Below are 21,830 nucleotides of genomic sequence, written 5' to 3' on the forward strand. Positions count from 1 at the left end.
AGATATTGTGAGACAGAAAGAGAGATTATGGAAGAGAAATTGAGACAGAGAAAGAAAGAGAGATCGTGAGAGAAAAGAGAAATAATGAAAGAGAAAGAGATAGAGAGAGAGAGGGAGAGGAAGGGAGAGAGATAGAGAGAGGAAGGAGAGAGATAGAGAGGGAGAGAGAGGGAGGAAGGGAGAGAGATAGAGAGGGAGGAAGGGAGAGAGATAGAGAGGGAAAGAGAGAGGAAGGGAGAGAGAGAGAGAGGGAGAGAGAGAGAAAGGGAGAGAGAGAGAGAGGGAGAGAGAGAGGAAGGAAGAGAGATAGAGAGGGAGACGGAGAGAGAGAGAAAGGGAGAGAGAGAGAGGGAGAGAGAGGAAGGAAGAGAGATAGAGAGAGAGAAGCAGAGAAAGAGAAAGAGAGAGAGAGAGAGAGAGAGAAAGAAAGAGAGAGAGGAAGGGAGAGAGATAGAGAGGGAGAAAGAAAGAGAGAGAGGAAGGGAGAGAGATAGAGAGGGAGAAAGAAAGAGAGAGAGGAAGGGAGAGAGAGAGAGAGAGAGAGAGAGAGAGAGAGAGAGAGAGAGAGAGAGAGAGAGAGAGAGAGAGAGAGAGAGAGAGAGAGAGAGAGAGAGAGAGAGAGAGAGAGAGAGAGAGAGAGAGAGAGAGAGAGAGAGAGAGAGAGAGAGAGAGAGAGAGAGAGAGAGAGAGAGAGAGAGAGAGAGAGAGAGAGAGAGAGAGAGAGAGAGAGAGAGAGAGAGAGAGAGAGAGAGAGAGAGAGAGAGAGAGAGAGAGAGAGAGAGAGAGAGAGAGAGAGAGCAAGAGAGAGATAGATAGAGAGAGAGAGTAAGAGAGAGAGAGAGAGAGAGAGAGAGAGAGAGAGAGAGAGAGAGAGAGAGAGAGAGAGAGAGAGAGAGAGAGAGAGAGAGAGTAAGAGAGAGAGAGAGAGAGAGAGAGAGAGAGAGAGAGAGAGAGAGAGAGAGAGAGAGAGAGAGAGAGAGAGAGAGAGAGAGAGAGAGAGAGAGAGAGAGAGAGAGAGAGAGAGAGAGAGAGAGAGAGAAAGAGAGGGAGAGAGAGAGAGAGAGAGAGAGAGAGAGAGAGAGAGAGAGAGAGAGAGAGAGAGGTAGAGAAATAAAGATAGAGAGAGAGAGAGAGGGAGAGAGATAGATGTGGAGGGAGAGAGGGAGGGAGAGAGAGAGAGAGCGAGAGAGAGAGAGAGAGAGAGAGTGAGAGAGAGGAGAGAGAGAGAGAGAAAGAGAGAGAGCGAGATAGAGAGCGAGAGAGAGATTGCTATAGAGAGAGAGAGAGATAGATTGATATATAAATATATATATATATATATATATATATATATATATATATATATATATAGAGAGAGAGAGAGAGAGAGAGAGAGAGAGAGAGAGAGAGAGAGAGAGAGAGAGAGAGAGAGAGAGAGAGAGAGAGAGAGAGAGAGAGAGAGAGAGAGAGAGAGGGAGAGAGAGAGAGAGAGAGGGAGAGAGAGAGAGAGAGAGAGAGAGAGAGAGAGAGAGAGAGAGAGAGAGAGAGAGAGAGAGAGAGAGAGAGAGAGAGGGAGAGAGAGAGAGAGAGAGAGAGAGAGAGAGAGAGAGAGAGAGAGAGAGAGAGAGAGAGAGAGAGAGAGAGAGAGAGAGAGAGAGAGAGAGAGAGAGAGAGAGAGAGAGTTCGACCTTGCTCGAACAAAGGGCCAACGGCGCCAGCGACTCTCTCTGGCGGCCGCTGGCACCGCTGGCGGTCGCTGGCGCAGCCGGATTCGAACATTCGATCCGATCCGGTTCGAACAACGTGTTCGAATCGAATCTTATTCGAGCGATCGATCCGAACATCCACCTTGTTCGAACAATCCGATCCGAACAGATGCTCCGTTCGGGTTCGGATCGGATTTGAACGGGGCAGATCGGTGTTCGGCTTCGATCGTTCGAATGCCCGATCCGATCGAACATTCGAACGATCTGTCCGAATCCCCGAAGCCTAGAGGGAGGGAGAGAGAGCGAGAGAGAGAGAGTTCTAGAGAGAGACTGAGAGGCACAGAGACAGAGAGAGAGAGATCATTGCGTACAATAAATACCCAAACAGAGAAGATAAAAGATCGATGTTGACTTGATTCCTCTAGAGTCAAAACTCTCGAGCTTGCAAACTTAGCGAGGGGACCGCCGATCTACCCACCAACCCCCCCTTCTCTGTACGGCAGCGCCAAATCTCGTCCCATTCCAAGCTTTTTTTTTTACCTCCCCTCAACCCTCCCTTCAAATCTTTAATCTCCTCTCCTGCTTCGTTCTTCTCTCTGACCATGTCGCTTGTTACCGTGTTGACTTCTCATAAACTGCCGTGGGCTTCTGCCCTCTCTCTTCAGCAACCCATTCGTGCTACGATTCTTCTTCTTCTTCTTCTTCTTCTTCTTCTCTCTGTCAGATCAGGGCGGCCAAAGAAGCGTCAAGAACACGATGAACTCTGAAGGGGCTGACGATGAATCCTGATTCTGGGTATTGATCGTCGGTTTTGAGGGATTATTCCTTTGTTCTTGTTGTTCTTCGTCCTCTTTCTGGAGAGCTGGATTTGGGGTTTTTAGAGTCCGTGAACTTCGTCTTTAGACTGCTTTTTTTCTGCGTAGAGAATTCCCAGAGTATGAGAATTTCTCTGATTTGGGTTCGAAGGCGGCGGTGATTCCGATTTCCCGTGCAAGGTTGTTCTCTTTCGGCGAAATGATCTCCTCCAAGGTTGAAGACGAAGAAAGGATCAAGCGCGAGCGTAGAGTCAGGTTCATGAGCGCCCTTTAATTTCTTCTCCGTGTTCAACTTTGAATCATTTCAACTTAAAATCTCCGTACTTTGAAATTCTTGAAAACCCAATTGCTGTAAACGCCTGAAGTTTCGTTTTGGAACCTCCCTGTTAAGTGGGTTGGCGCCCTCTCCTTCGAACTTTGCAGTTTCTCGTTTATACAAATTGAAATTCTTCAAAACCCAATTCCAGTAAACGTCTAAAGTTTCGTTTTGGAACCTCCGTGCTAAATGGGTTGGTGCGTTCTCCTTCGAACTTTGCACTTTTTCGTCGACAAACTTGAAATTCATAAAAGCCCAATTGCAGTAAATGTCTAACTCTTCGTTTTGGAATCTCCGTGCTAAATCAGTCGGTACCCTCTCCTTCAAACTTTGGATTTTCTCGTTTACAAATTTGAATTTCATCAAAACCCATTGCTCTGAACGTCTAAATTTCTTGTACTGGAATCTGCGTGCTAAATGGGTTGCTGTTCCTTTGAACTTTGCATTTTCTCGTCTACAAATTTGAAGTTCCTGAAAACCCAATTGCTATAAGCGACTAAATTTTTGTTCTGGAATCTCGGTGCTTAATGGGTATCTGCCTAACCCATTCAAAATCTGATTTTTCTCCCTAAACTTTAAAGATTCGACGACGGAGGGAAGCAGAGCAGAGTTCAACTCGTAGTGCAACAGCTGCCGAAGTTCGTCGGATTCAAATTCGGCGCGTTCAACAACAAATCAAACGCTGGTTCTGACTCGATCTCGGAAGAACAAGAACCATGGCGGAATCGAATTCTGGACCCGGGAAGCGAGATCATGTTGAAATGGAATTGGGCTTTCCTGGCAATGTGCTTGGTGGCTCTGTTCGTGGATCCTCTCTACTTTTACTTGCCGTCTGTTGACAGTGGAGAGAAGGGCACTTGCATCAGGATAGACAGGAAATTGAGCGTTGTTATCACTGTTTTCCGAAGTATAGCAGATGTGTTCTATATACTTCACATTGTTATAAAGTTTCGGACGGCCTATGTGGCGCCGAGTTCGAGAGTTTTTGGCAGGGGGGAGCTCGTCATGGATCCTAAGTTGATCGCAGAGCGGTACCTGCGCTCAGATTTTGCCATTGACCTTGTTGCAGCATTGCCCCTTCCTCAGGTACCCCTCTCTCTCTCTCATTTTTTTTTCTCTCTCATTCTCTCTCTCTCTCTCTCTCTTATTGCTCTGCCTTGTGAGGAACCCAGATTTCTCTCTCTCTCTCTCTCTCTCTCTTTCTCTCTCTCTCTTATTGCTCTGCCTTGTGAGGAACCCAGATTTCTCTCTCTCTCTCTCTCTCTCATTCTTATTGCTCTGCCTTGTGAGGAACCCAGTTTTTTTTTTCCTCTCTCTCTCTCTTGCTCTCTTCTTGCTGTGCCTTGTGAGGAACCCAGTTCTCTCTCTCTCTCTCTTCTTGCTCTGCATTGAGAGGAACCTAGTTCTCTCTCTCTCTATCTCTCTCCCTCGTGCTCTGCCTTGTCAGGAATCCAGTTCTCTCTCTCTCTTCCTCGTGCAATGTCTTGTGAGGAATCCAGTTCTCTCTCTCCCTTCCTCTTGCTCTGCCGTGTGAGGAACTCCGTTCTCTCTCTCTCTCTCTTCATATTTTGATGCCTTGTGGAGGATCCAGATCGTCTTTCGGTGGCTTGTGGAGAACCAATTTATCTCTTTTTATATTCTTCTTTCTAAATCTTAGAAAGAACTCAGCTCTCTGCCCGGCTTTCCCTTTCTATGCCTTGTGGAGAACCCAGTTCTCTCTCTGTCTCTTCCTCTGCCTACGGCTTGTGGAAATCCATTCATCTCTCTCTCTTCCTCTTTCTATGCCTTGTCGACAACCCAGTTCTCAATGCCTTGTACATACTCAGCTCTCTCTTTCTATTTTCATAGAAAACAGTTCTCTTCCTCTTCCTCTTTCTATGGACTGTAAAGAACTCAGTTCTTTCTGTCTCTCTCTCTCTCTGTGCCAAGTATCTGTAGCTTTCTCTGTCTCTACCCCATTTAAAATCTACATTTTAAAATTTGTTAATTCTCTCAAATAAAGAAAAGGCAGAGATGTGATCGTGTCATATGGATTCCTGTTTGTGAGCTAAAGTTTCTTCTTTTACTGTTTTCCAGATCGTCATTTGGCTGGTCATACCAGCAGTACGGAGCTCCAAAGCCAGCCATGACCACAATGCCCTCGCACTGATAGTTCTTCTTCAGTATGTTCCTAGGCTGTACTTGATCTTTCCTCTAAGTAATCAAATCATCAAAGCCACTGGAGTTGTAACAAAGACGGCGTGGGCTGGGGCAGCCTATAACTTGCTTCTCTACATGCTGGCCAGCCATGTAAGCTTTCTCATCAACACATGTTCACATTTTAAGCCACATAACTGATACCAATCTGAACCCCCTGTTAGTGGTATTTCTGTCATTTTCAACCTACCAAGTGGCACGTTGTTCTGTTATTGGTTAGGGTAGTCTTCCCTTCCATGTTGCCCTCTTCTTAGGAAGGCAGCTGATAAATATCATCTCAAGAAGGTTTCATCTCTCTCTCTCTCTCCCCATCCAGAATTTTAGGTTTTTCTTTCTCCATCTACTTGAGTGTCAGTGATTGTTTTTCCTTTGCAATTGCCATTATATTGCCAGGTCCTCAGCGGTCTTCCTACTGAAATGACATAAGTATCTCTCGCAGGACCATTTCTGTTATTTCAGCCCACTAGGGGCATTTTGGTGTTTTACAATTAGGTTTCTCTTCCTTTTAATAGGTTGATATAGAAATCTATAGAAACAGAGATAGAGATAGAGATTGAGTTAGAGATAATGAGAAAGATTGAATTGGTGGCCATCCATCTCCATCCCTCGCTTTCCCACATCCTGAGGTTGCATATCTCTCTCTCTCAGAATCTTGAACACCTGCCATTTCTCTCCCCATCCACTCAGCACAGGGATCACCTCCAGTTTGCCATTACCTCTCCGTCGTCGTATCTTCAGCTGGCTTCCCAAAAAAATGACAGAAAAATTCCCAGAAGGCTGAAATTCAGGGGTATTTCCGTCATTTCTGATCATAGAGGCATTAGCAGGCTTTGCTTCGAATATCTGTGGCTCTCCTCTTGAGAGGGCAGCAAAGAAGCATCCAGAAGTTTGAATTATTGTTTTTGTTTCTACACTTATCTTTGACCAATATTCCTGATACGATTCCCGACCCCTTAAGGGGATTTCTGTCATTTCAGTCCCCTAGTGGCATTTCTCTCCCCATCCACTAGACACTTGGTGATCATCTTTCTCTTGAGATCGCCTCTGGGTCACCAGATCTTTAACCGGCTTCCCACTGAATGCATACCTCCCGCTCAATAAATATCCCTGTCTCGTTGGTTCCCTCACTCTTTCTCTTTCATATCTCTTCGTTCAGTCACATATGACACGGATCGAAGCTGACCAATGGAATTGCCTTATCAGGTCTTAGGGGCATCATGGTACGTGCTTTCTATTGACCGGCAATCATCGTGTTGGGAGTCAGAGTGCAGGAATGAGCTCATTGATAAACTCCTATGCCGGGCCAATTATCTAGACTGCAATTCAGCTCTAGAAAGTGACCGAGGAATATGGAGAGAGAAAACCAATGTTTTTGCTCGTTGCAATGCAAGTGATGATGGGATTCAATTCCAATTCGGTATTTTCTCAAGGGCATTGAGCAGTGGCGCCGTCTCATCTGGTTTTGTGAGGAAATATTTATTTTGTTTGTGGTGGGGCTTGCAGAATCTTAGGTATGCTCATGTTTCAAAAGGATCAGTCAGTTTTGATATATTTATGTATTTTTAGTCTATTTTTTTGGACATTTACAAATGGAAGTGTTAAAGTCCTATTTTCTTCTGGCAGTTCTTACGGGCAAAATTTAGTCACAAGCACATTCATTGGAGAAACCTTGTTTGCCATCTTGATTGCCATTGTTGGATTGATCCTGTTTGCGCAGTTGATTGGGAATATGCAGGTGATTCCCTGACTTTTGGTTGCTCAAATATATATATTTTTTGAATTAAATGGTTGCTCAAATATTTACAAATAATAAAAATGATTTCCTCACCTTATTGCAAGAATATTATCAAAATGAAATTTAATAGATCGAATTTCGTATTCAAAACCAGATGAAAAAAGATTGAGTAACTCGGATTATTGAAAGAACATCTTCCAAATGATCTTTCTAATCAAATTTGGCGTTCTAACCAATTAAAATTTGATCTTTTAAACTATGAGTTTTGGCATCTTTTTGCAAGAACAACTTCCCAATGATATTTTCACGCTCATATTTTGTATAAAAACTGATAACCAAAGATTTGATAAAATAATTTTTTAACCTTTTTGCAAGAACTGATTTCAAAATGATATTTTCTTGTTCAAATTTGACATTCAAAACTGATAAAATTTTGACCCTCACCTCATATTGGTAGCAACTTCCAAAAGTTATATTTTCTAGATGAAATTTGGGAATAGGAACTGATTTAAGTATGATTTTCTTGCGCAGACATATCTGCAATCTATCACCATAAGGCTTGAGGAGTGGCGGCTGAAAAGGAGAGACACAGAGGAGTGGATGAGACACCGTCAGCTGCCCCCTGAACTGAGAACAAGGGTCAGACAGTTTGTTCAGTATAAGTGGCTGGCCACGCGCGGGGTAAACGAAGAATCGATCTTGCAATGCTTGCCCACTGATCTAAGAAGAGATATCAAACGCCATTTGTGCCTTGATCTAGTCCGAAGGGTGAGTGAGTTCTTTAATGCTCTCTTTTTTTTTCTCTTCCTGCTGAAGGAAAACAATTTTCTGAGTTTTTATCAGCCTGTTACACAAATCAACGATTTTCCTGTTGACCTTGCATTCCTCCAACCCTAGGCGGCCATTAGGGTTGACACAATGAGGAAAAACTCTCATTCCAACTATGACGCCCACACATCTCTATTTGAGATGTTGACATGGGTTTTTACAATATTGGGTCTCTTATGAAAGGCCATCTAGAAGATACACATAAGGGCAAAAAGGTAAATGTAAATATAACAAGAAAAGAAAAGATATGGGCGCTAACACTCCCCCTCAAGCTGGTAGGTAGATGCTTCTAACTCCCAGCTTGGACATATGCTGCTGAAAAAGAGCTCCTTGCAACCCTTTAGTGAGAAGATCGGCTAAGCACATACAGCAATTGAATACTCCGCTGATCAATCTTCTCTCGTATGAAGTGTCTATTAATTTCAATATGCTTCGTTCGATCATGCTGCACTGGATTATGAGCTATGTCTATAGCCGACTTGCTATCACAGTATATGCTGATGGGCTCTGTTGTCAGTAACCGTAGATCATTCAAGATAATTCTCAGCCAGAGTCCTTCACAAATACCTTTTTTCAGTGCTCCGTATTCAGCCTCTGCACTTGACAATGCCACAACCGTCTGCTTCTTACTCTTCCAGGTAACCAAATTTCCTCCAAGAAATGAGCAATATCCAGTAGTTGATCTCCGATCACTCAATGAACCGCCATAACCTGAGTCTGTATAAATTTCCAGATTAATCCCACCATGTCTCGTGAACATCAGCCCATGTCCTGCTGTACCTTTTAAGTACGACAATACTCGAGTTACAGCTTGCCAATGAGGCTCTCTCGGACTCTGCATAAACTGACTCAGAAGTCCTACAGCAAATGCAATGTCTGGTCTCGTATGATTTAAATAGATAAGTCTTCTGATCAGTCTTTGGTACTTCTCCTTATTCACGGGAGTTGCATCTTCACATCTGCCTAATTTCAGATTTGCTTCCATTGGGGTTGCACACGGTTTACAATCACTCATTCCTGTTTCTTCCAACAGCTCGACAATATACTTCTGCTGACAAATGAAAATGGCTTCATTTGAGTATGCAATCTCTATACCCAAGAAATACCTCAACTGTCCCAGAGATTTGACTTCAAATTGCTCAGATAGACGTTTACCCAATGCATCTGTTTCTTGCTCATCATCACCAGTGATAATGATGTCATCCACATATACAAGGAGAACTGAGACGTGTCCTCTTGAGGATTGCTTTACAAACAGAGTGTGATCACCATTTCCCTGCACATATCCCATATTCTTCAATGACTGGGAGAACTTCCCAAACCATGCACGTGGGGACTGCTTTAGTCCATACAAGGTTCGTTTTAACCTGCAACCTTTAGGTGCGGCCAAATGTGAGTAATATCCAGGGGGGGTAACTGCATATAAATTTCTTCTTCCAGCTCCCCGTGAAGTAATGCATTCTTTACGTCATATTGGTGCAATTTCCATCCAAGAGACGCTGCCACTGCGATCAACACACGTACTGTATTTAACTTTGCCACTGGTGCAAAAGCCCCCTCATAATCAATTCCATAGCATTGAGTGTACCCTTTGGCCACTAACCTGGCTTTATACCTCTCTATTGTTCCATCAGCACGGTACTTTATGGTGTATACCCATCGACACCCAACTGGACATTTGCCCTGGGGAAGATCGACAATCTCCCAAATTCCATTCTTGATCAGTGCGTCGATCTCAAGATCCATAGCCTCTCTCCATTTTTCGTCAGCCAACGCCTCATTTACTGACTTAGGAATATGAGTATTATCTAATTTTGTCAAGAATGCTTGAAACTCAGACGGCAAGTGTTCATATGTCACAATATTAGAGAGAGGATACCTTGGTCGTTGAGTGCATGCGCGTGTTCCTTTCCGTAGTGCTATAGGCCATCCATAATCGTTACTTTGACTCGATATCTCCGCCTTTGATTCTTCTGGCTGATCTGCAACTTCCTCTTCATAGTGAGCTGCATCATCTCCAACCTCTTCTGTTACCGGATCAGCTATGGCTGTTGCCTCAATTGCTTCTTCCACCTGGCTTTGATTCTCTCCCACAGCTTCATCACTAACATGTATAGGTATGTCATATACCCTTCCATCTTCGAACACACTACCTCGGTCCGGTAACTGGACTCTAGTTTTGGTCTCATTTTTGAAGAATGGTTCCATTTTGTGAAATGTCACATCAGCAGAGATGAACATTCTCTTTGACTTGGGATCATAACACTTGTATACCTTGATCCCTTGTGAGTAGCCCACAAACACACATTTAATTGCCCTTGGACTAAATTTATCGACAGCCCTTTGCTTGTGGACAAATGCTGTACATCCAAATATCCGGGGCTTCAAATGAGTCTTCAACTTAATTAGAGGAAAGACTTTAGAAATGATATCAACTGGACTCTCATAGTTCAGAATTTTTGAGGGCAAACAATTAATCAGATGTACAGCAGTAAGTACTGCTTCTCCCCATAAATACTTTGGCACATTGTAATGATAGAGAAGTATCCTGGCTGTATTCACCACATGTCCTATCTTTCTTTCCGCGAATCCATTTTGTTGTGGAGTATTAACACATGAGGACTCCTGTACAATTCCATTCATCCGGAAGAATGAGGCCAGCCTCTCATTAAAAAAGTCTTTCGCATTATCAGAACGGAACTTTCTTATTGAAACATCGAATTGATTTTTTACTCTGATACAGAAATCCTGTAGAACACCTGTCACCTCTGATTTGTGCTTAAGTAAGTGCACCCAAGACAACCTGGTACAATCATTTATCAGAATAAGGAACCATCGTGCTTGAGAGAATTTATGGGTGCTGGTCCCCACACATCAACAAGTTCAAAGGGAATATTACTCCTTTCTCCATTCCCACTATAAGAGGCTCTTTTATGTTTCGCAAATTGACACGATTCACACATTACATTTGAAATATCAAAATTCTTTGCATATGAAGGAAAAATATGTTTCATCAACCCAAAAGATGGATGTCCCAAACGAAAATGTGAAATTTTAAAGTCTTCAATTTGCTTGTCATTGTTCCTTCCTGGAGATTGAGCGTTCACCATCATTCCCATCTTTGCTTCACCTGTCACGTAAGTAAGTCCATTCCTCTTCTTAAAGAGTGAAATCTTCAAGTTCCTTGCCTTATCATATGCAAAACAACCAGTACAATCAATAGTTAGTGCACATTTGACATCTTGTGCCAGGCGCTGAGGAGACATTAATTGTGCCTTTAAATTTGGCACATGTAAAACATTTTTAAGAACTCCCGGATTTTCAATATTTACGTCACCAATACCAATCACCGGCAGGACTTCACCCCCAGCAGTGAACACCTTCCTGCCCCCTTCATAAAGAGTATAAGAGTGAGCTTTGATTGATATGGTGTCATATGATCCGTAGCTCCAGAGTCTAAAATCCAGTCAAAATAAAGATGATCATTAAAATTCATGTGCTTACCAGGTTGGCAGCTGGATTTCGCCATGGAGGTAGAACCAACTAATGCCTTCAGCTTTTCTAACTCCTCTCTGAGAATGTTCACCTCATCTTTGTCTCGCTTGAGCTCAACACATGTACCACTGGATCCTCCTGAGCTGGAGTCACACATCTCCTTCTCTCTCTTTTGATCTTCTTGAGCAGAGACAGAGTGTGCCTGCATTCTCGGTGGCCGACCATGTAGGTCCCAACAATTCTCCTTGGTATGGCCCTATGTTGTCGTACAACCATGCTTTGATCTTTCCATCAAGAGATGTGGAGAATATAAACTGCAGCATGGAAACTGATAATTGAATTGAAAGAGCTTTTGGAAAGTAGCCTATTTGGTAAAAAACAATAACTAATTGATATGATCTTATTCCCCCTAGGAAATTCGGACATTTCCATCCTGGGGTGAATTTCTTATAAATAGATGTAGCTGCCCCTTTGAGAGAAAAGAGAAGACTGAAGAACTGAAGTTGCTGCTTGGCTCAGCCTCTGTCTCAGTCCTTTTCCCTTTAACGTCCAGCAATCCCCTGCCTCTCACACCTCCCTCACCAGATTTTCAACCTGCTTTCCTTCTGATCCATCTATCTCTTCTCAGGCCTCCACGATTCCCTTCCCCTTGAGATCATTCATCCTTCACCAAATCTCCAGCATGCTCATATCTGATCAATCCCTAACTCCTCCAATCAGTCTCTCCTTTATCTTCTTCGTCAGCAGGAACCTGATTATCGACCTTCCACGGTGGAGCCAGACTCCACGCTCGATCAGGTACACCGTGCTTGATCGATCCACAACCAATAAGCTCCTTGCTCTGATACCATGTCGACCTTGTACTCCTCCAACCCTAGGCGGCCATTAGGGTTGACACAAAGAGGAAAAACTCTCATTCCAACTATGACGCCCACACATCTCTATTTAAGATGTTAACATGGGTTTTTACAATATTGGCCCTCCTATGAAAGGCCATCTAGAAGATACACATAAGGGCAAAAGGTAAATGTAAATATAAAAAGAAAAGAAAAGATATGGGCGCTAACATTTCTGTAAAAACCCAGATGTGTATCTCTCGTTTGAATCCGACCCACCATCTTCAGAGCTAGTGAGTTGGAAGAAGGAAGAGCAGAAGTCCTTTTCTAAATATTTTTTTCTTAAAAAAATCCTCGATTTTCTGTAAAAACCTAATTCTCTATCTCTCTCAAGTAGAAAATGGTGCACCATCTTTGGAGCAAGTAGACATGGTTGTTCTGTTCTTTTTGTGCGAATTGTTCGTTCTATTTGGTTTTCCAAACAGAACAAAAACAAATTTGAACATAACATTGCACAGACCCGTATGCGGTTCTTTTGTTCGCGTTGTGCGAATTTTGTTCTAGTTTTGTGCGAATGTGCGAATTTGTGCAAATTTTGTTCGTTTTTGAAAAAAAAAGAACAGAACAAAGAACAAGGCCCTGTGCGGTTCTCTTGTGTGAATTTTTTGTTCGTTTAAAATGAACAGAATAGAACAACCATGTCTAGGAGCAAGAGTGTCAAAAGAAGGAAGATAAAGTCACCATCTTTCTGGTTTTCCTCAGGTACCTTTCTTCGCCCAGATGGATGACCAGCTTCTAGATGCCATCTGCGAGCACCTGGTGTCATCCCTGAGCACAGAGGGCACAATAATCGTCAGAGAGGGCGACCCAGTGTCGGAGATGCTGTTCATCATCCGGGGCCGGCTGGAGAGCTGCACCACCAACGGTGGCCGGACTGGGTTCTTCAACTCCATCATTCTGCGGCAGGGCGAATTCTGTGGTGAGGAGCTTCTAACTTGGGCACTGGACCCCAAGTCCTCTGCCAGCCTGCCCCAGTCAACCCGCACCGTTCGAGCCCTTGTCGAGGTCGAAGGCTTTGCACTTGGTGCCGAGCACTTGAAGCAGGTGGCCAACCAGTTCCGGCGGCTTCACAGCAAAAGACTGCAGCACACCTTCCGAGTTTACTCCCACCATTGGAGGAATTGGGCTGCTTGCTTCATACAGGCTGCATGGCGCCGCTTCAAGAGGAGGAAGATGGCCCAGTACCTGAGTCAACTGGAAGAGTCGACGACAAATGATGAGAGCGGAGTCGGTGTTGACTCGGGGGATGGTGGGTCTTCTTTGGTCAGCCCGAGTGGTGGGCCCAGGCGAGGGTCATTCAGGGTTGAAGCTATGGATCTCCCCATGCTGAAGAAGCCCGAGGAGCCAGATTTCTCCTGTGTCAGTTATACTTGATTGTGATGGATTGGATGTATCTAATATCAATGGAAATTGTAATATTTCTGTAATTTTGACCGTTTTTCTTGTATCTATTCCACAACATGCATGGAAGAAATATATTTCTGTATATTTGGTGACAGTATAAAAATTGCATCCCACAGTTGTTTGAGTGGAAATGACCAAAATGGACTTCACCTCAGGCTTATGGTCACTCGTGCGATGGTGAATTTGTCTTTCAGCTATTCAATTTTTTTTTACAAATATAAATGCATTGATGCAACATCTCAGATTCAAACAGAAAAATAAACATCCGGTTGCATAGTTTTGGTCTTCCACTGTTAAGCCCATTTTACACATGACGTGAAGGAATAGGGTTAGGAAAAATAAAAGTGGATCAATCAGAAGGCAAAAGCAAAAAATGTTTTTATTTCCCTTTTTTCTTTCTCTGTTTATATGAGGCGATTTCACAAATGAACTTTATCCTTCAATATTAACAGCTCAATCCGTTACATTTTTGTGAAAGTGGTCAAAGAAAAAATTGTTGCTGCCCTGAGTGAAAATTGATAGAGACTAGAAACTCTGGTTGGTGTAGGTAATATATATTCTCTCCAGGACTTCTGCCTTCACTTTGGCTCGACGAACTTTATAAATTCAGAGGAGTTTAGGCCCAAACTTTATAGGATTTATCATTTTTAAATTTTAAAAAATGATTTATCTGGATACGGGTATTCATGTATAGACAAACATCCAGTAGGTTTTCATCCAGGCTCATAGGTAAGAAATTCAAGTAAAAGATAAATTGCACACTAGTATTATTCTATCGTATGGACTTAGAGAGGGGTTGGAAGCAATAATGTTGATGCTCATTATATCTTAGTTGACAAATATGAAAGAAGAATTTGCAGACATTAAGAACATTTAAGGTTGAGAAACTGGGGATTGATATGAATCAAAAGATTGAATACATTGACTTGGGAAATTGGAACTACAAAATTTTGAATTAATCATGTTCATTAATATTTGAGATACAAAGAATTTTAAGTCAACATAATTGTTGCGCTTGATTCATTCTCATCTACAAAACTTATATACCTCAACTATTTTAACTGGAATAAATGCATCCTGATTCTATCTTGAAAGCATTTAAGGAGATTCATTTCTCCCAAGAAACAGAGACTTCATAATACTGTGGTTTATACTCTCATAAATAGACCCAAACATAGTTACAATATTTTTTAATAATTTCAACAGCATTTTAAAGCGTTGAGACATAGAAATGACCGGTATCATGTTGGAAACGTCATTCTTGGAGGTTTAATTCATTTAAAAACCAAGTGAATTGCCTAAGCTGTAAGATAGTGTTTGTATATTCAATCTGATTTATGATTGCATCCATTAACATAGTGAGAGAAAAAGAAAACGGGAAGAAGAGAGAGAGACAGATAAAGAGAAAGTGAAAGAGAGAAATAGAGTGCGAGATCTTGAAGACAGAGACATAGAGAGAGAATTGAAAGAGAGAGAGTGTGTGAGAGCTTGAAAGAGAGAGAGATAGAAAGAGAAGTGAAAGACAGAGAGTGTGTGAGAGCTTGAAAGAGAGAGAACTGAAAGAGAGAGAGAGTGTGTGTGAGAGCTTGAAAGAGAGAGATATATAGAAAGAAGTGAAAGAGAGAGAGAGAAAAAGAAAGAGAGAGAGATACAGATAGAGAGAGAGTATGTGAGACCTTCAAAGAAAGGGAGACAAAGAGGTAGAGAGAGAGGAAGAAAGAGAGCGAGACAAAGAAAGAGCAAAATAGACACAGATTGAGAGAGTGTGAGAGATTGAAAAAGAGATAGATAGAGAGAGAAGTGAAAGAGAGAGAGTGTGAGAGCTTGAAAGAGAGAGATAGAAAGAGAAGTGAAAGAGAGAGAGTGTGAGAGCTTGAAAGAGAGAGATAGAAAGAGAAGTGAAAGAGAGAGAGTGTGAGAGCTTGAAAGAGAGAGATAGAAAGAGAAGTGAAAGAGAGAGTGTGTGTGAGAGCTTGAAAGAGAGAGAAGTGAAAGAGAGAATGTGTGAGAGCTTGAAAAAGAGAGAGATAGAGAGAGAAGTGAAAGAGAGAGTGTGTGTGAGAGCCTGAAAGTGAGAGAGAGATAGAAAGAGAAGTAAAAGAGAGAGAGTGTGTGAGAGCTTGAAAGAGAGAGAAGTGAAAGAGAGAATGTGTGAGAGCTTGAAAAAGAGAGAGATAGAGAGAGAAGTGAAAGAGAGAGAGTGTATGAGAGCCTGAAAGTGAGAGAGAGATAGAAAGAGAAGTAAAAGAGAGAGAGATAGAGAGAAGTGAAAGAGAGAGAGAGTGTGTATGATAGCTTGAAAGAGAGAGATAGAGAGAAGTGAAAGAGAGTGTGTGTGTGAGTGCTTGGAAGAGAGAGATATATAGAGAGAAGTGAAAGAGAGAGAACAAGAAAGAGTGAGAGAGATACAGATAGAGAGAGTGCGAGACCTTAAAAGAGAGAGAGAGAGAGAAAGAGAAAGAGATAGAGAGAGAGATGATGAAAAAGAGAGAGAGGAATAAAGTGTTGAGGAAGGAGTCTCAAACTCGGCTCTCGGCGGCGACTCAAAGTTAGGACTTAATTTAGATTAGGTAGTAAACTGAATATATACGATATATTCGTTAGAGACTTAGAAGACAGCGTCCAATATACGCTCAAATATAGTATAGGGTTCAACATAGTCGAGTAGGATACACTGTAGACGGCTAGGATTTAATCTAAGATGGTTATAACGGTCAGGATTATATTACAAAAATAACCGTTATAACTAATGGGTCCACGGCACCGATCAACGGCTGTGATCGGTGCACCCATTTCATTATAACGACTCAGATTTAATCTAAAACAAACGTTGTACAAGAGGTGCACTGATTCCGAATCAATGGCCACGATCGGTGCACCCATCTTATTATAACGGCCCAGATTGAATCTGACTTTAAAAGTATATATCCGTTGTAAACTGTTACAACGGATATATCTACATAAACGGCAACTATTATTTTTAGACTATATACGCATTATAAATACACAAAAAATTGTGACTCATGAAGTGTGGGAAATACAACGATCTTAAGAGTATTTCTGCGTCCCTTCTTCTTCTCTCTTCTCCTCTCTTCTCTTCTCTATTTCTTCTTCTTCTTGCAATCTCAAGATTCAAGATTCTCAACATGGTATCAGAGCAAGGCGACTCCAGCATGGGAGAAGAAATTCAAGCTTCGGCAGTCGCCATTCCTCAGTCTGCAAGTCAGACAATCTTCGGACCAGTCTCTACCGTTATCCCTCCGGGACTCACAGTCTCAGTCAAGCTGGACTCCAACAATTTTCTGACGTGGAAAAGCATTGTTCAACCACTCCTGAACGGGTATGGATTGAACAGATATATTAATGGCACTGTGCCACCTCCTGTCTCTATTTCAGATCAAAAAGGAAATTCAGTGGAGAATCCTGAATTCGAAAATTGGTGGAGGGTTGATCAACAAGTACAGGGTTTTATCCAATCAACTATCTCCGAGCAAGTTCTGCCGTGCGTGGCTAAAGCAAAATTGGCGAGGGAAATTTGGGAAATGCTGGAAAACACCTTTGCAGGGAGAAGTCAATCCAGAATAATGGAATTGAATAGGCAATTTGCTAACATTGCCAAAGGTACAATGTCAATCGATGATTACATTAAGCAGTTTAGATCCATAGTTGAAACTTAAGAAATTGTGGGTCAACCTGTCAATGAGCCCTCAAAGATTTACACATTCTTGAGAGGATTACCTCCAGAATATTCTTCCTTTGTGATTAGCATCAATGTTAACATTGATCACAAGGGGTTAGAGCAAATTATTTAAGCCATTATTTATACAAATTTGAAGGCTCATGAAGATTATTTAAGCCATTATCACAAGGGCAACTCCAGTGGATTCCCACTTATGGCAAACTCGGTCCAGAAGCAGGGCTATAGAAAGTATGATAAAAATCAAAGCTCAAGGAATGACAGTTCTCAAAGTTGGAGGAGTGACAGTTCTCAAAGTTGGAGGAATGACAGTTCTCAAAGAAATTCTGACCAAGGACGCTATTCCAAAAACGATGGCTATCAACGAAATTTTTTTGATCAAGGGCGCAGCTCCAGAAATGATAACCGGAGAGGAAGAAATCAAAATCGAGGAAGGAATCAGAACTATCAGCCGAGATGCCAGATCTGTGCTCAGTATGGACATCGAGCCAAAGAGTGCCAAGAGTTCATAAGGCTATCCTCTGGAAATTCTGAAAATTGTCAAAACAAGACTGGTGAGTACCCTCAAGCATATCCAGACAGTGGTGCCACCCACCACGTCACTCCTGATCCAAATTCTATGCAACATAGTCAAGCTTATCAAGGAAACGATCGTCTCCAAATAGGTAATGGAACAGGTTTGAATATTCTTGCAATTGGAAATTCCAAAATTACTACTTGTGATAAAACTCTCTATCTAAAAAGCATACTTCATGTGCCATCTATTACTAAAAATTTGTTGTCAATTCAAAAATTAACTTCTGATTATAATTTTATTGTTGAATTTCATGATTCCTTTTGTCTTGTGAAGGACAAAGCCACCAACAAGATCCTTCTCAAAGGAACAAGTAGGAACGGACTCTACTTCTTGGATTATCAGCTTCATAAAACTACTCGCATTGGGGAACGAATCTCTGAAGCCGGATAGCATCAGAGACTGGGACATCCCCAATTCAAGACCTTGAAGTATTTGATTCAGAAATACGGTCTCCCAGTCTTCCATACTAGAAAAACTTTTGTTTGTGATTCATGTAATGTGTCAAAAGCTCATAAACTCCCATTTTCTAGTACTCTACATTATTCAACTAAGTGTCTTGAAATAGTACACTCTAATCTTTGGGGTCCAGCCCCCTTGGTTTCTCATTCTGGATTCTCTTATTACGTTGTCTTTATCGATGATTATAGTAAATATGTATGGCTTTATCCATTGAAAAGAAAAAGTGATCTTTTAAGTACATTTGTTACATTCCAACAGCAAGTTGAAGGACAATTAAACTAAAAAATTAAGCATCTACAATCACATTGGGGTGGAGAGTACCAATCTCTCCACAACTATCTCCAACTCAAGGCATTGTTCACAGAGTGTCCTGTCCCCATACTCCTGAACAAAATAGAACGGCAGAACGAAAACATAGACATTTGATAGAAACAGCTCTCGCACTCCTTCATCAAGCCAAATTGCCAAAGCAATTCTGGGATGAAGCCGTTGTGATAGCTGCATTTCTTATAAATCGTCTCACTACTCCAATTTTAAAGGGTAAATCTCCTTATGAAACTCTTTTTAATGTTCCACCTGATTATACAATTCTCAAAACATTTGGGTGCTTATGCTATCCGTATCTTAGACCTCATTTCAAAAAATAAGTTGGTGCCCAGATCAGAGAAGTGTGTTTTTCTGGGCTACAATGCATTACACCTTGGATATCGTTGTTTGTCACTTCATACAGGTAAGTTTTTCATTTCAAGACATGTTATATTCTTTGAAGACTCGTTTCCTTTTTGTCAAAACATTGCAATTAGCCAAAGTGACGGATTATTAGGATCCTTTCATAATCCTAATACGAAAAATTCTCCAGATATAATTCATAGCTATAACCTTGAGAATGTTTCTCAACATTCTCAAAATTCTCCTCTCACTTTCGCTAATGATGATCATGTCATCATTGACTCAAACATTGATATCGGTCATTCCCTGCCCACAAACACTGAAGAGGAACCAAATGAGCCAAAACCTCCTAGCTCAAAACCTGTTAAACTATTTGATCCAAATAACCCTTCCAAAAATGAAATTCCCATCTCATCTACTTTAGATTACTCTCCTGAACTAGGAGAGCTATTAAAAATTAGAAATATCAACAATCTATACCTGCAAGATGACCAACCAACCACCTCTCATTCGATCCAAAATTGACTTGCTGTCAATGCTGTCAGACATCCTCTGCCTCAATGCCTCTTAACTTACCTGCCTAACGTAGTGGAACCACAATCATACAGAACTGCATCTAAAAATTCTAAATGGATGCATGCCATGAAGGAGGAAATGCGAGCACTACACCAGAATCAAACCTGGAAATTAGTACCTCGATACTCCAATTTCCATGTCATAGGGCGTAAATGGGTCTATCGAGTTAAATACAAACCAGATAGTACCATTGATAAATACAAAGCTAGGCTTGTAGCAAAAGGATATACTCAACAGGAAGGATTTGATTTCACAGAAACATTCAGTCCTGTGATCAAGCACACAACTATTCAACTGCTTCTATCTATTGCCATTGCCAATAATTGGGAAATTCATCAACCAGATGTATCAAATGCATTTCTGCATGGAGATTTGTCTGAGATAGTTTACATGGAACAACCACTGGATTCAAAAATCCAGAGTTTCCTAATCATGTGTGTCTTTTGAAGAAATCCATATACGGTTTAAAACAATCATCAACGGCATGGTTTACTAAACTCACTCAATTCCTAACTGAACTAGAGTTCATTAGTTCTAAGACTGACACATCCTTATTCTTTAAAATTTCCCCAACGAAACCTGTCTTTGTCTTAATCTATGTCGATGATATACTGGTTATTTCTCCTTGCACCGCAACCATTAGTGACCTGGTGAGCCAGATGCAAAGCACATTTGCTATAAAAAATTTAGGACCTGCCCATTATTTCCTGGGAATCGAATTAATATCTACTGACAATGGTTATTTTTTATCTCAGGCCAAATATCTTTTTCAGATTCTTCAAAGTGCAAACATGACAACCCTTAAACCTATTTCCACTCCTTCTAGCATAACTGAAATTTCTTCCACATCCGAACTCTTTGAAGATCCTACACTCTATAGGCAAATCATTGGTTCTCTACAATATCTTACCTTAACAAGACCCGATATTGTTTTTGCTGTCAATAAAACCTGTCAAAAGATGCATACTCCCACCGTCAACGATTGGAAATCTCTGAAACATCCCCTCAGATATCTTAAGGGAACAATTCTACATGGTCTTTTTATTAATAAAATTTCTGATTTCTCTATAAGTATTTTTAGTGATGCGGATTGGGCAGGTGATCAAGAAGATCGCAGGTCTACAAGCGGTTTTCTGATTTTTATAGGAACGAATTTGATCTCCTGGAGCTCCAAAAAGCAGCCGATGGTTGCAAGATCTAGCAGTGAGGCTGAGTACAAAGCCATCGCCAATGCCACAGCTGAAGTCTTGTGGCTCCAGTCTCTACTTCGTGAACTACACTTGATTCCAACCACACCTCCAACCCTATGGTGTGACAACATTGGAGCAACCTATCTGGCAGCAAATCCAGTTTTTTATGCATGGACAAAGCATATCGAGATCGACTTCCACTTCGTACGGGAGCAAGTGGCGGCCAAATCTATCATAGTTCGGTTCATCAACAGCAATGGACAGCTTGCTGACATCCTTACCAAGTCCCTCCCAGCAACAAGGTTCAATCAGCTAAGAGACAAGCTCAACGTCCTCTCAACGCCGTTGCGCTTGAGGGGGGGTGTTGAGGAAGGAGTCTCAAACTCGGCTCTTGGCGGCGACTCAAAGTTAGGACTTAATTTAGATTAGGTAGTAAACTGAATATATACGATATATTCGTTAGAGACTTAGAAGACAGCGTCCAATATACGCTCAAATATAGTATAGGGTTCAACATAGTCGAGTAGGATACACTGTAGACGGCTAGGATTTAATCTAAGATGGTTATAACGGTCAGGATTATATTACAAAAATAACCGTTATAACTAATGGGTCCACGGCACCGATCAACGGCTGTGATCGGTGCACCCATTTCATTATAACGACTCAGATTTAATCTAAAACAAACGTTGTACAAGAGGTGCACTGATTCCGAATCAATGGCCACGATCGGTGCACCCATCTTATTATAACGGCCCAGATTGAATCTGACTTTAAAAGTATATATCCGTTGTAAACTGTTACAACGGATATATCTACATAAACGGCAACTATTATTTTTAGACTATATACGCATTATAAATACACAAAAAATTGTGACTCATGAAGTGTGGGAAATACAACGATCTTAAGAGTATTTCTGCATCCCTTCTTCTTCTCTCTTCTCCTCTCTTCTCTTCTCTATTTCTTCTTCTTCTTGCAATCTCAAGATTCAAGATTCTCAACAGAAAGAGCGAAATAGACACAGATAAAGAGAGTGTGAGAGCTTGAAAGATAGAGAGAGATAAAGAGAGAGAAAGTTAGAGAGAGAGGAAGAAAGAGTGAAAGAGATCGAGGAAGAGAGAGAGGAAGAGCGAGAGAGAGAGACTCCACCTCAAGAAAAAAATGGGCAATGCATTTAATGCAACAGCTCAACATGATCTTATCATGATCTGATCGGACTTCCCGACTATAAGAACAACTGTTGACAGGGCGTTCCTTAAGAAAGAGAGAGATACGCAGGTTGAGATTTA

At 41.6% G+C, this 21,830-nt stretch overlaps 1 protein-coding gene across 1 annotated transcript; it reads left to right on the plus strand.

Moving 5' to 3' along the window:
- Nucleotides 1-2,298: 2,298 nt before the first annotated feature.
- On the plus strand, nt 2,299-13,452 carry LOC144709132 (cyclic nucleotide-gated ion channel 17-like). The gene is made up of 8 exons (XM_078582556.1): nt 2,299-2,480; nt 2,609-2,755; nt 3,398-3,902; nt 4,893-5,105; nt 6,216-6,523; nt 6,636-6,747; nt 7,279-7,515; nt 12,669-13,452. Exons 1-8 carry the CDS (start codon nt 2,464-2,466, stop codon nt 13,338-13,340), a joined length of 2,211 nt encoding a protein of 736 aa, XP_078438682.1. The 5' UTR covers nt 2,299-2,463; the 3' UTR covers nt 13,341-13,452.
- The last annotated feature ends 8,378 nt before the right edge of the window (nt 13,453-21,830 follow it).

This window comes from Wolffia australiana, chromosome 11 (genome assembly GCF_029677425.1).
Source record: "Wolffia australiana isolate 7733 chromosome 11, ASM2967742v1".
In the NCBI taxonomy this organism is placed as follows: Eukaryota; Viridiplantae; Streptophyta; class Magnoliopsida; order Alismatales; family Araceae; genus Wolffia; species Wolffia australiana.

Coding starts and splice junctions, on each gene's coding strand:
- LOC144709132 (XM_078582556.1), top strand. Junction 3,903..4,892: donor CAGCATTGCCCCTTCCTCAG/GTACCCCTCTCT, acceptor ACTGTTTTCCAG/ATCGTCATTTGGCTGGTCAT. Junction 6,748..7,278: donor AGTTGATTGGGAATATGCAG/GTGATTCCCTGA, acceptor TTTCTTGCGCAG/ACATATCTGCAATCTATCAC.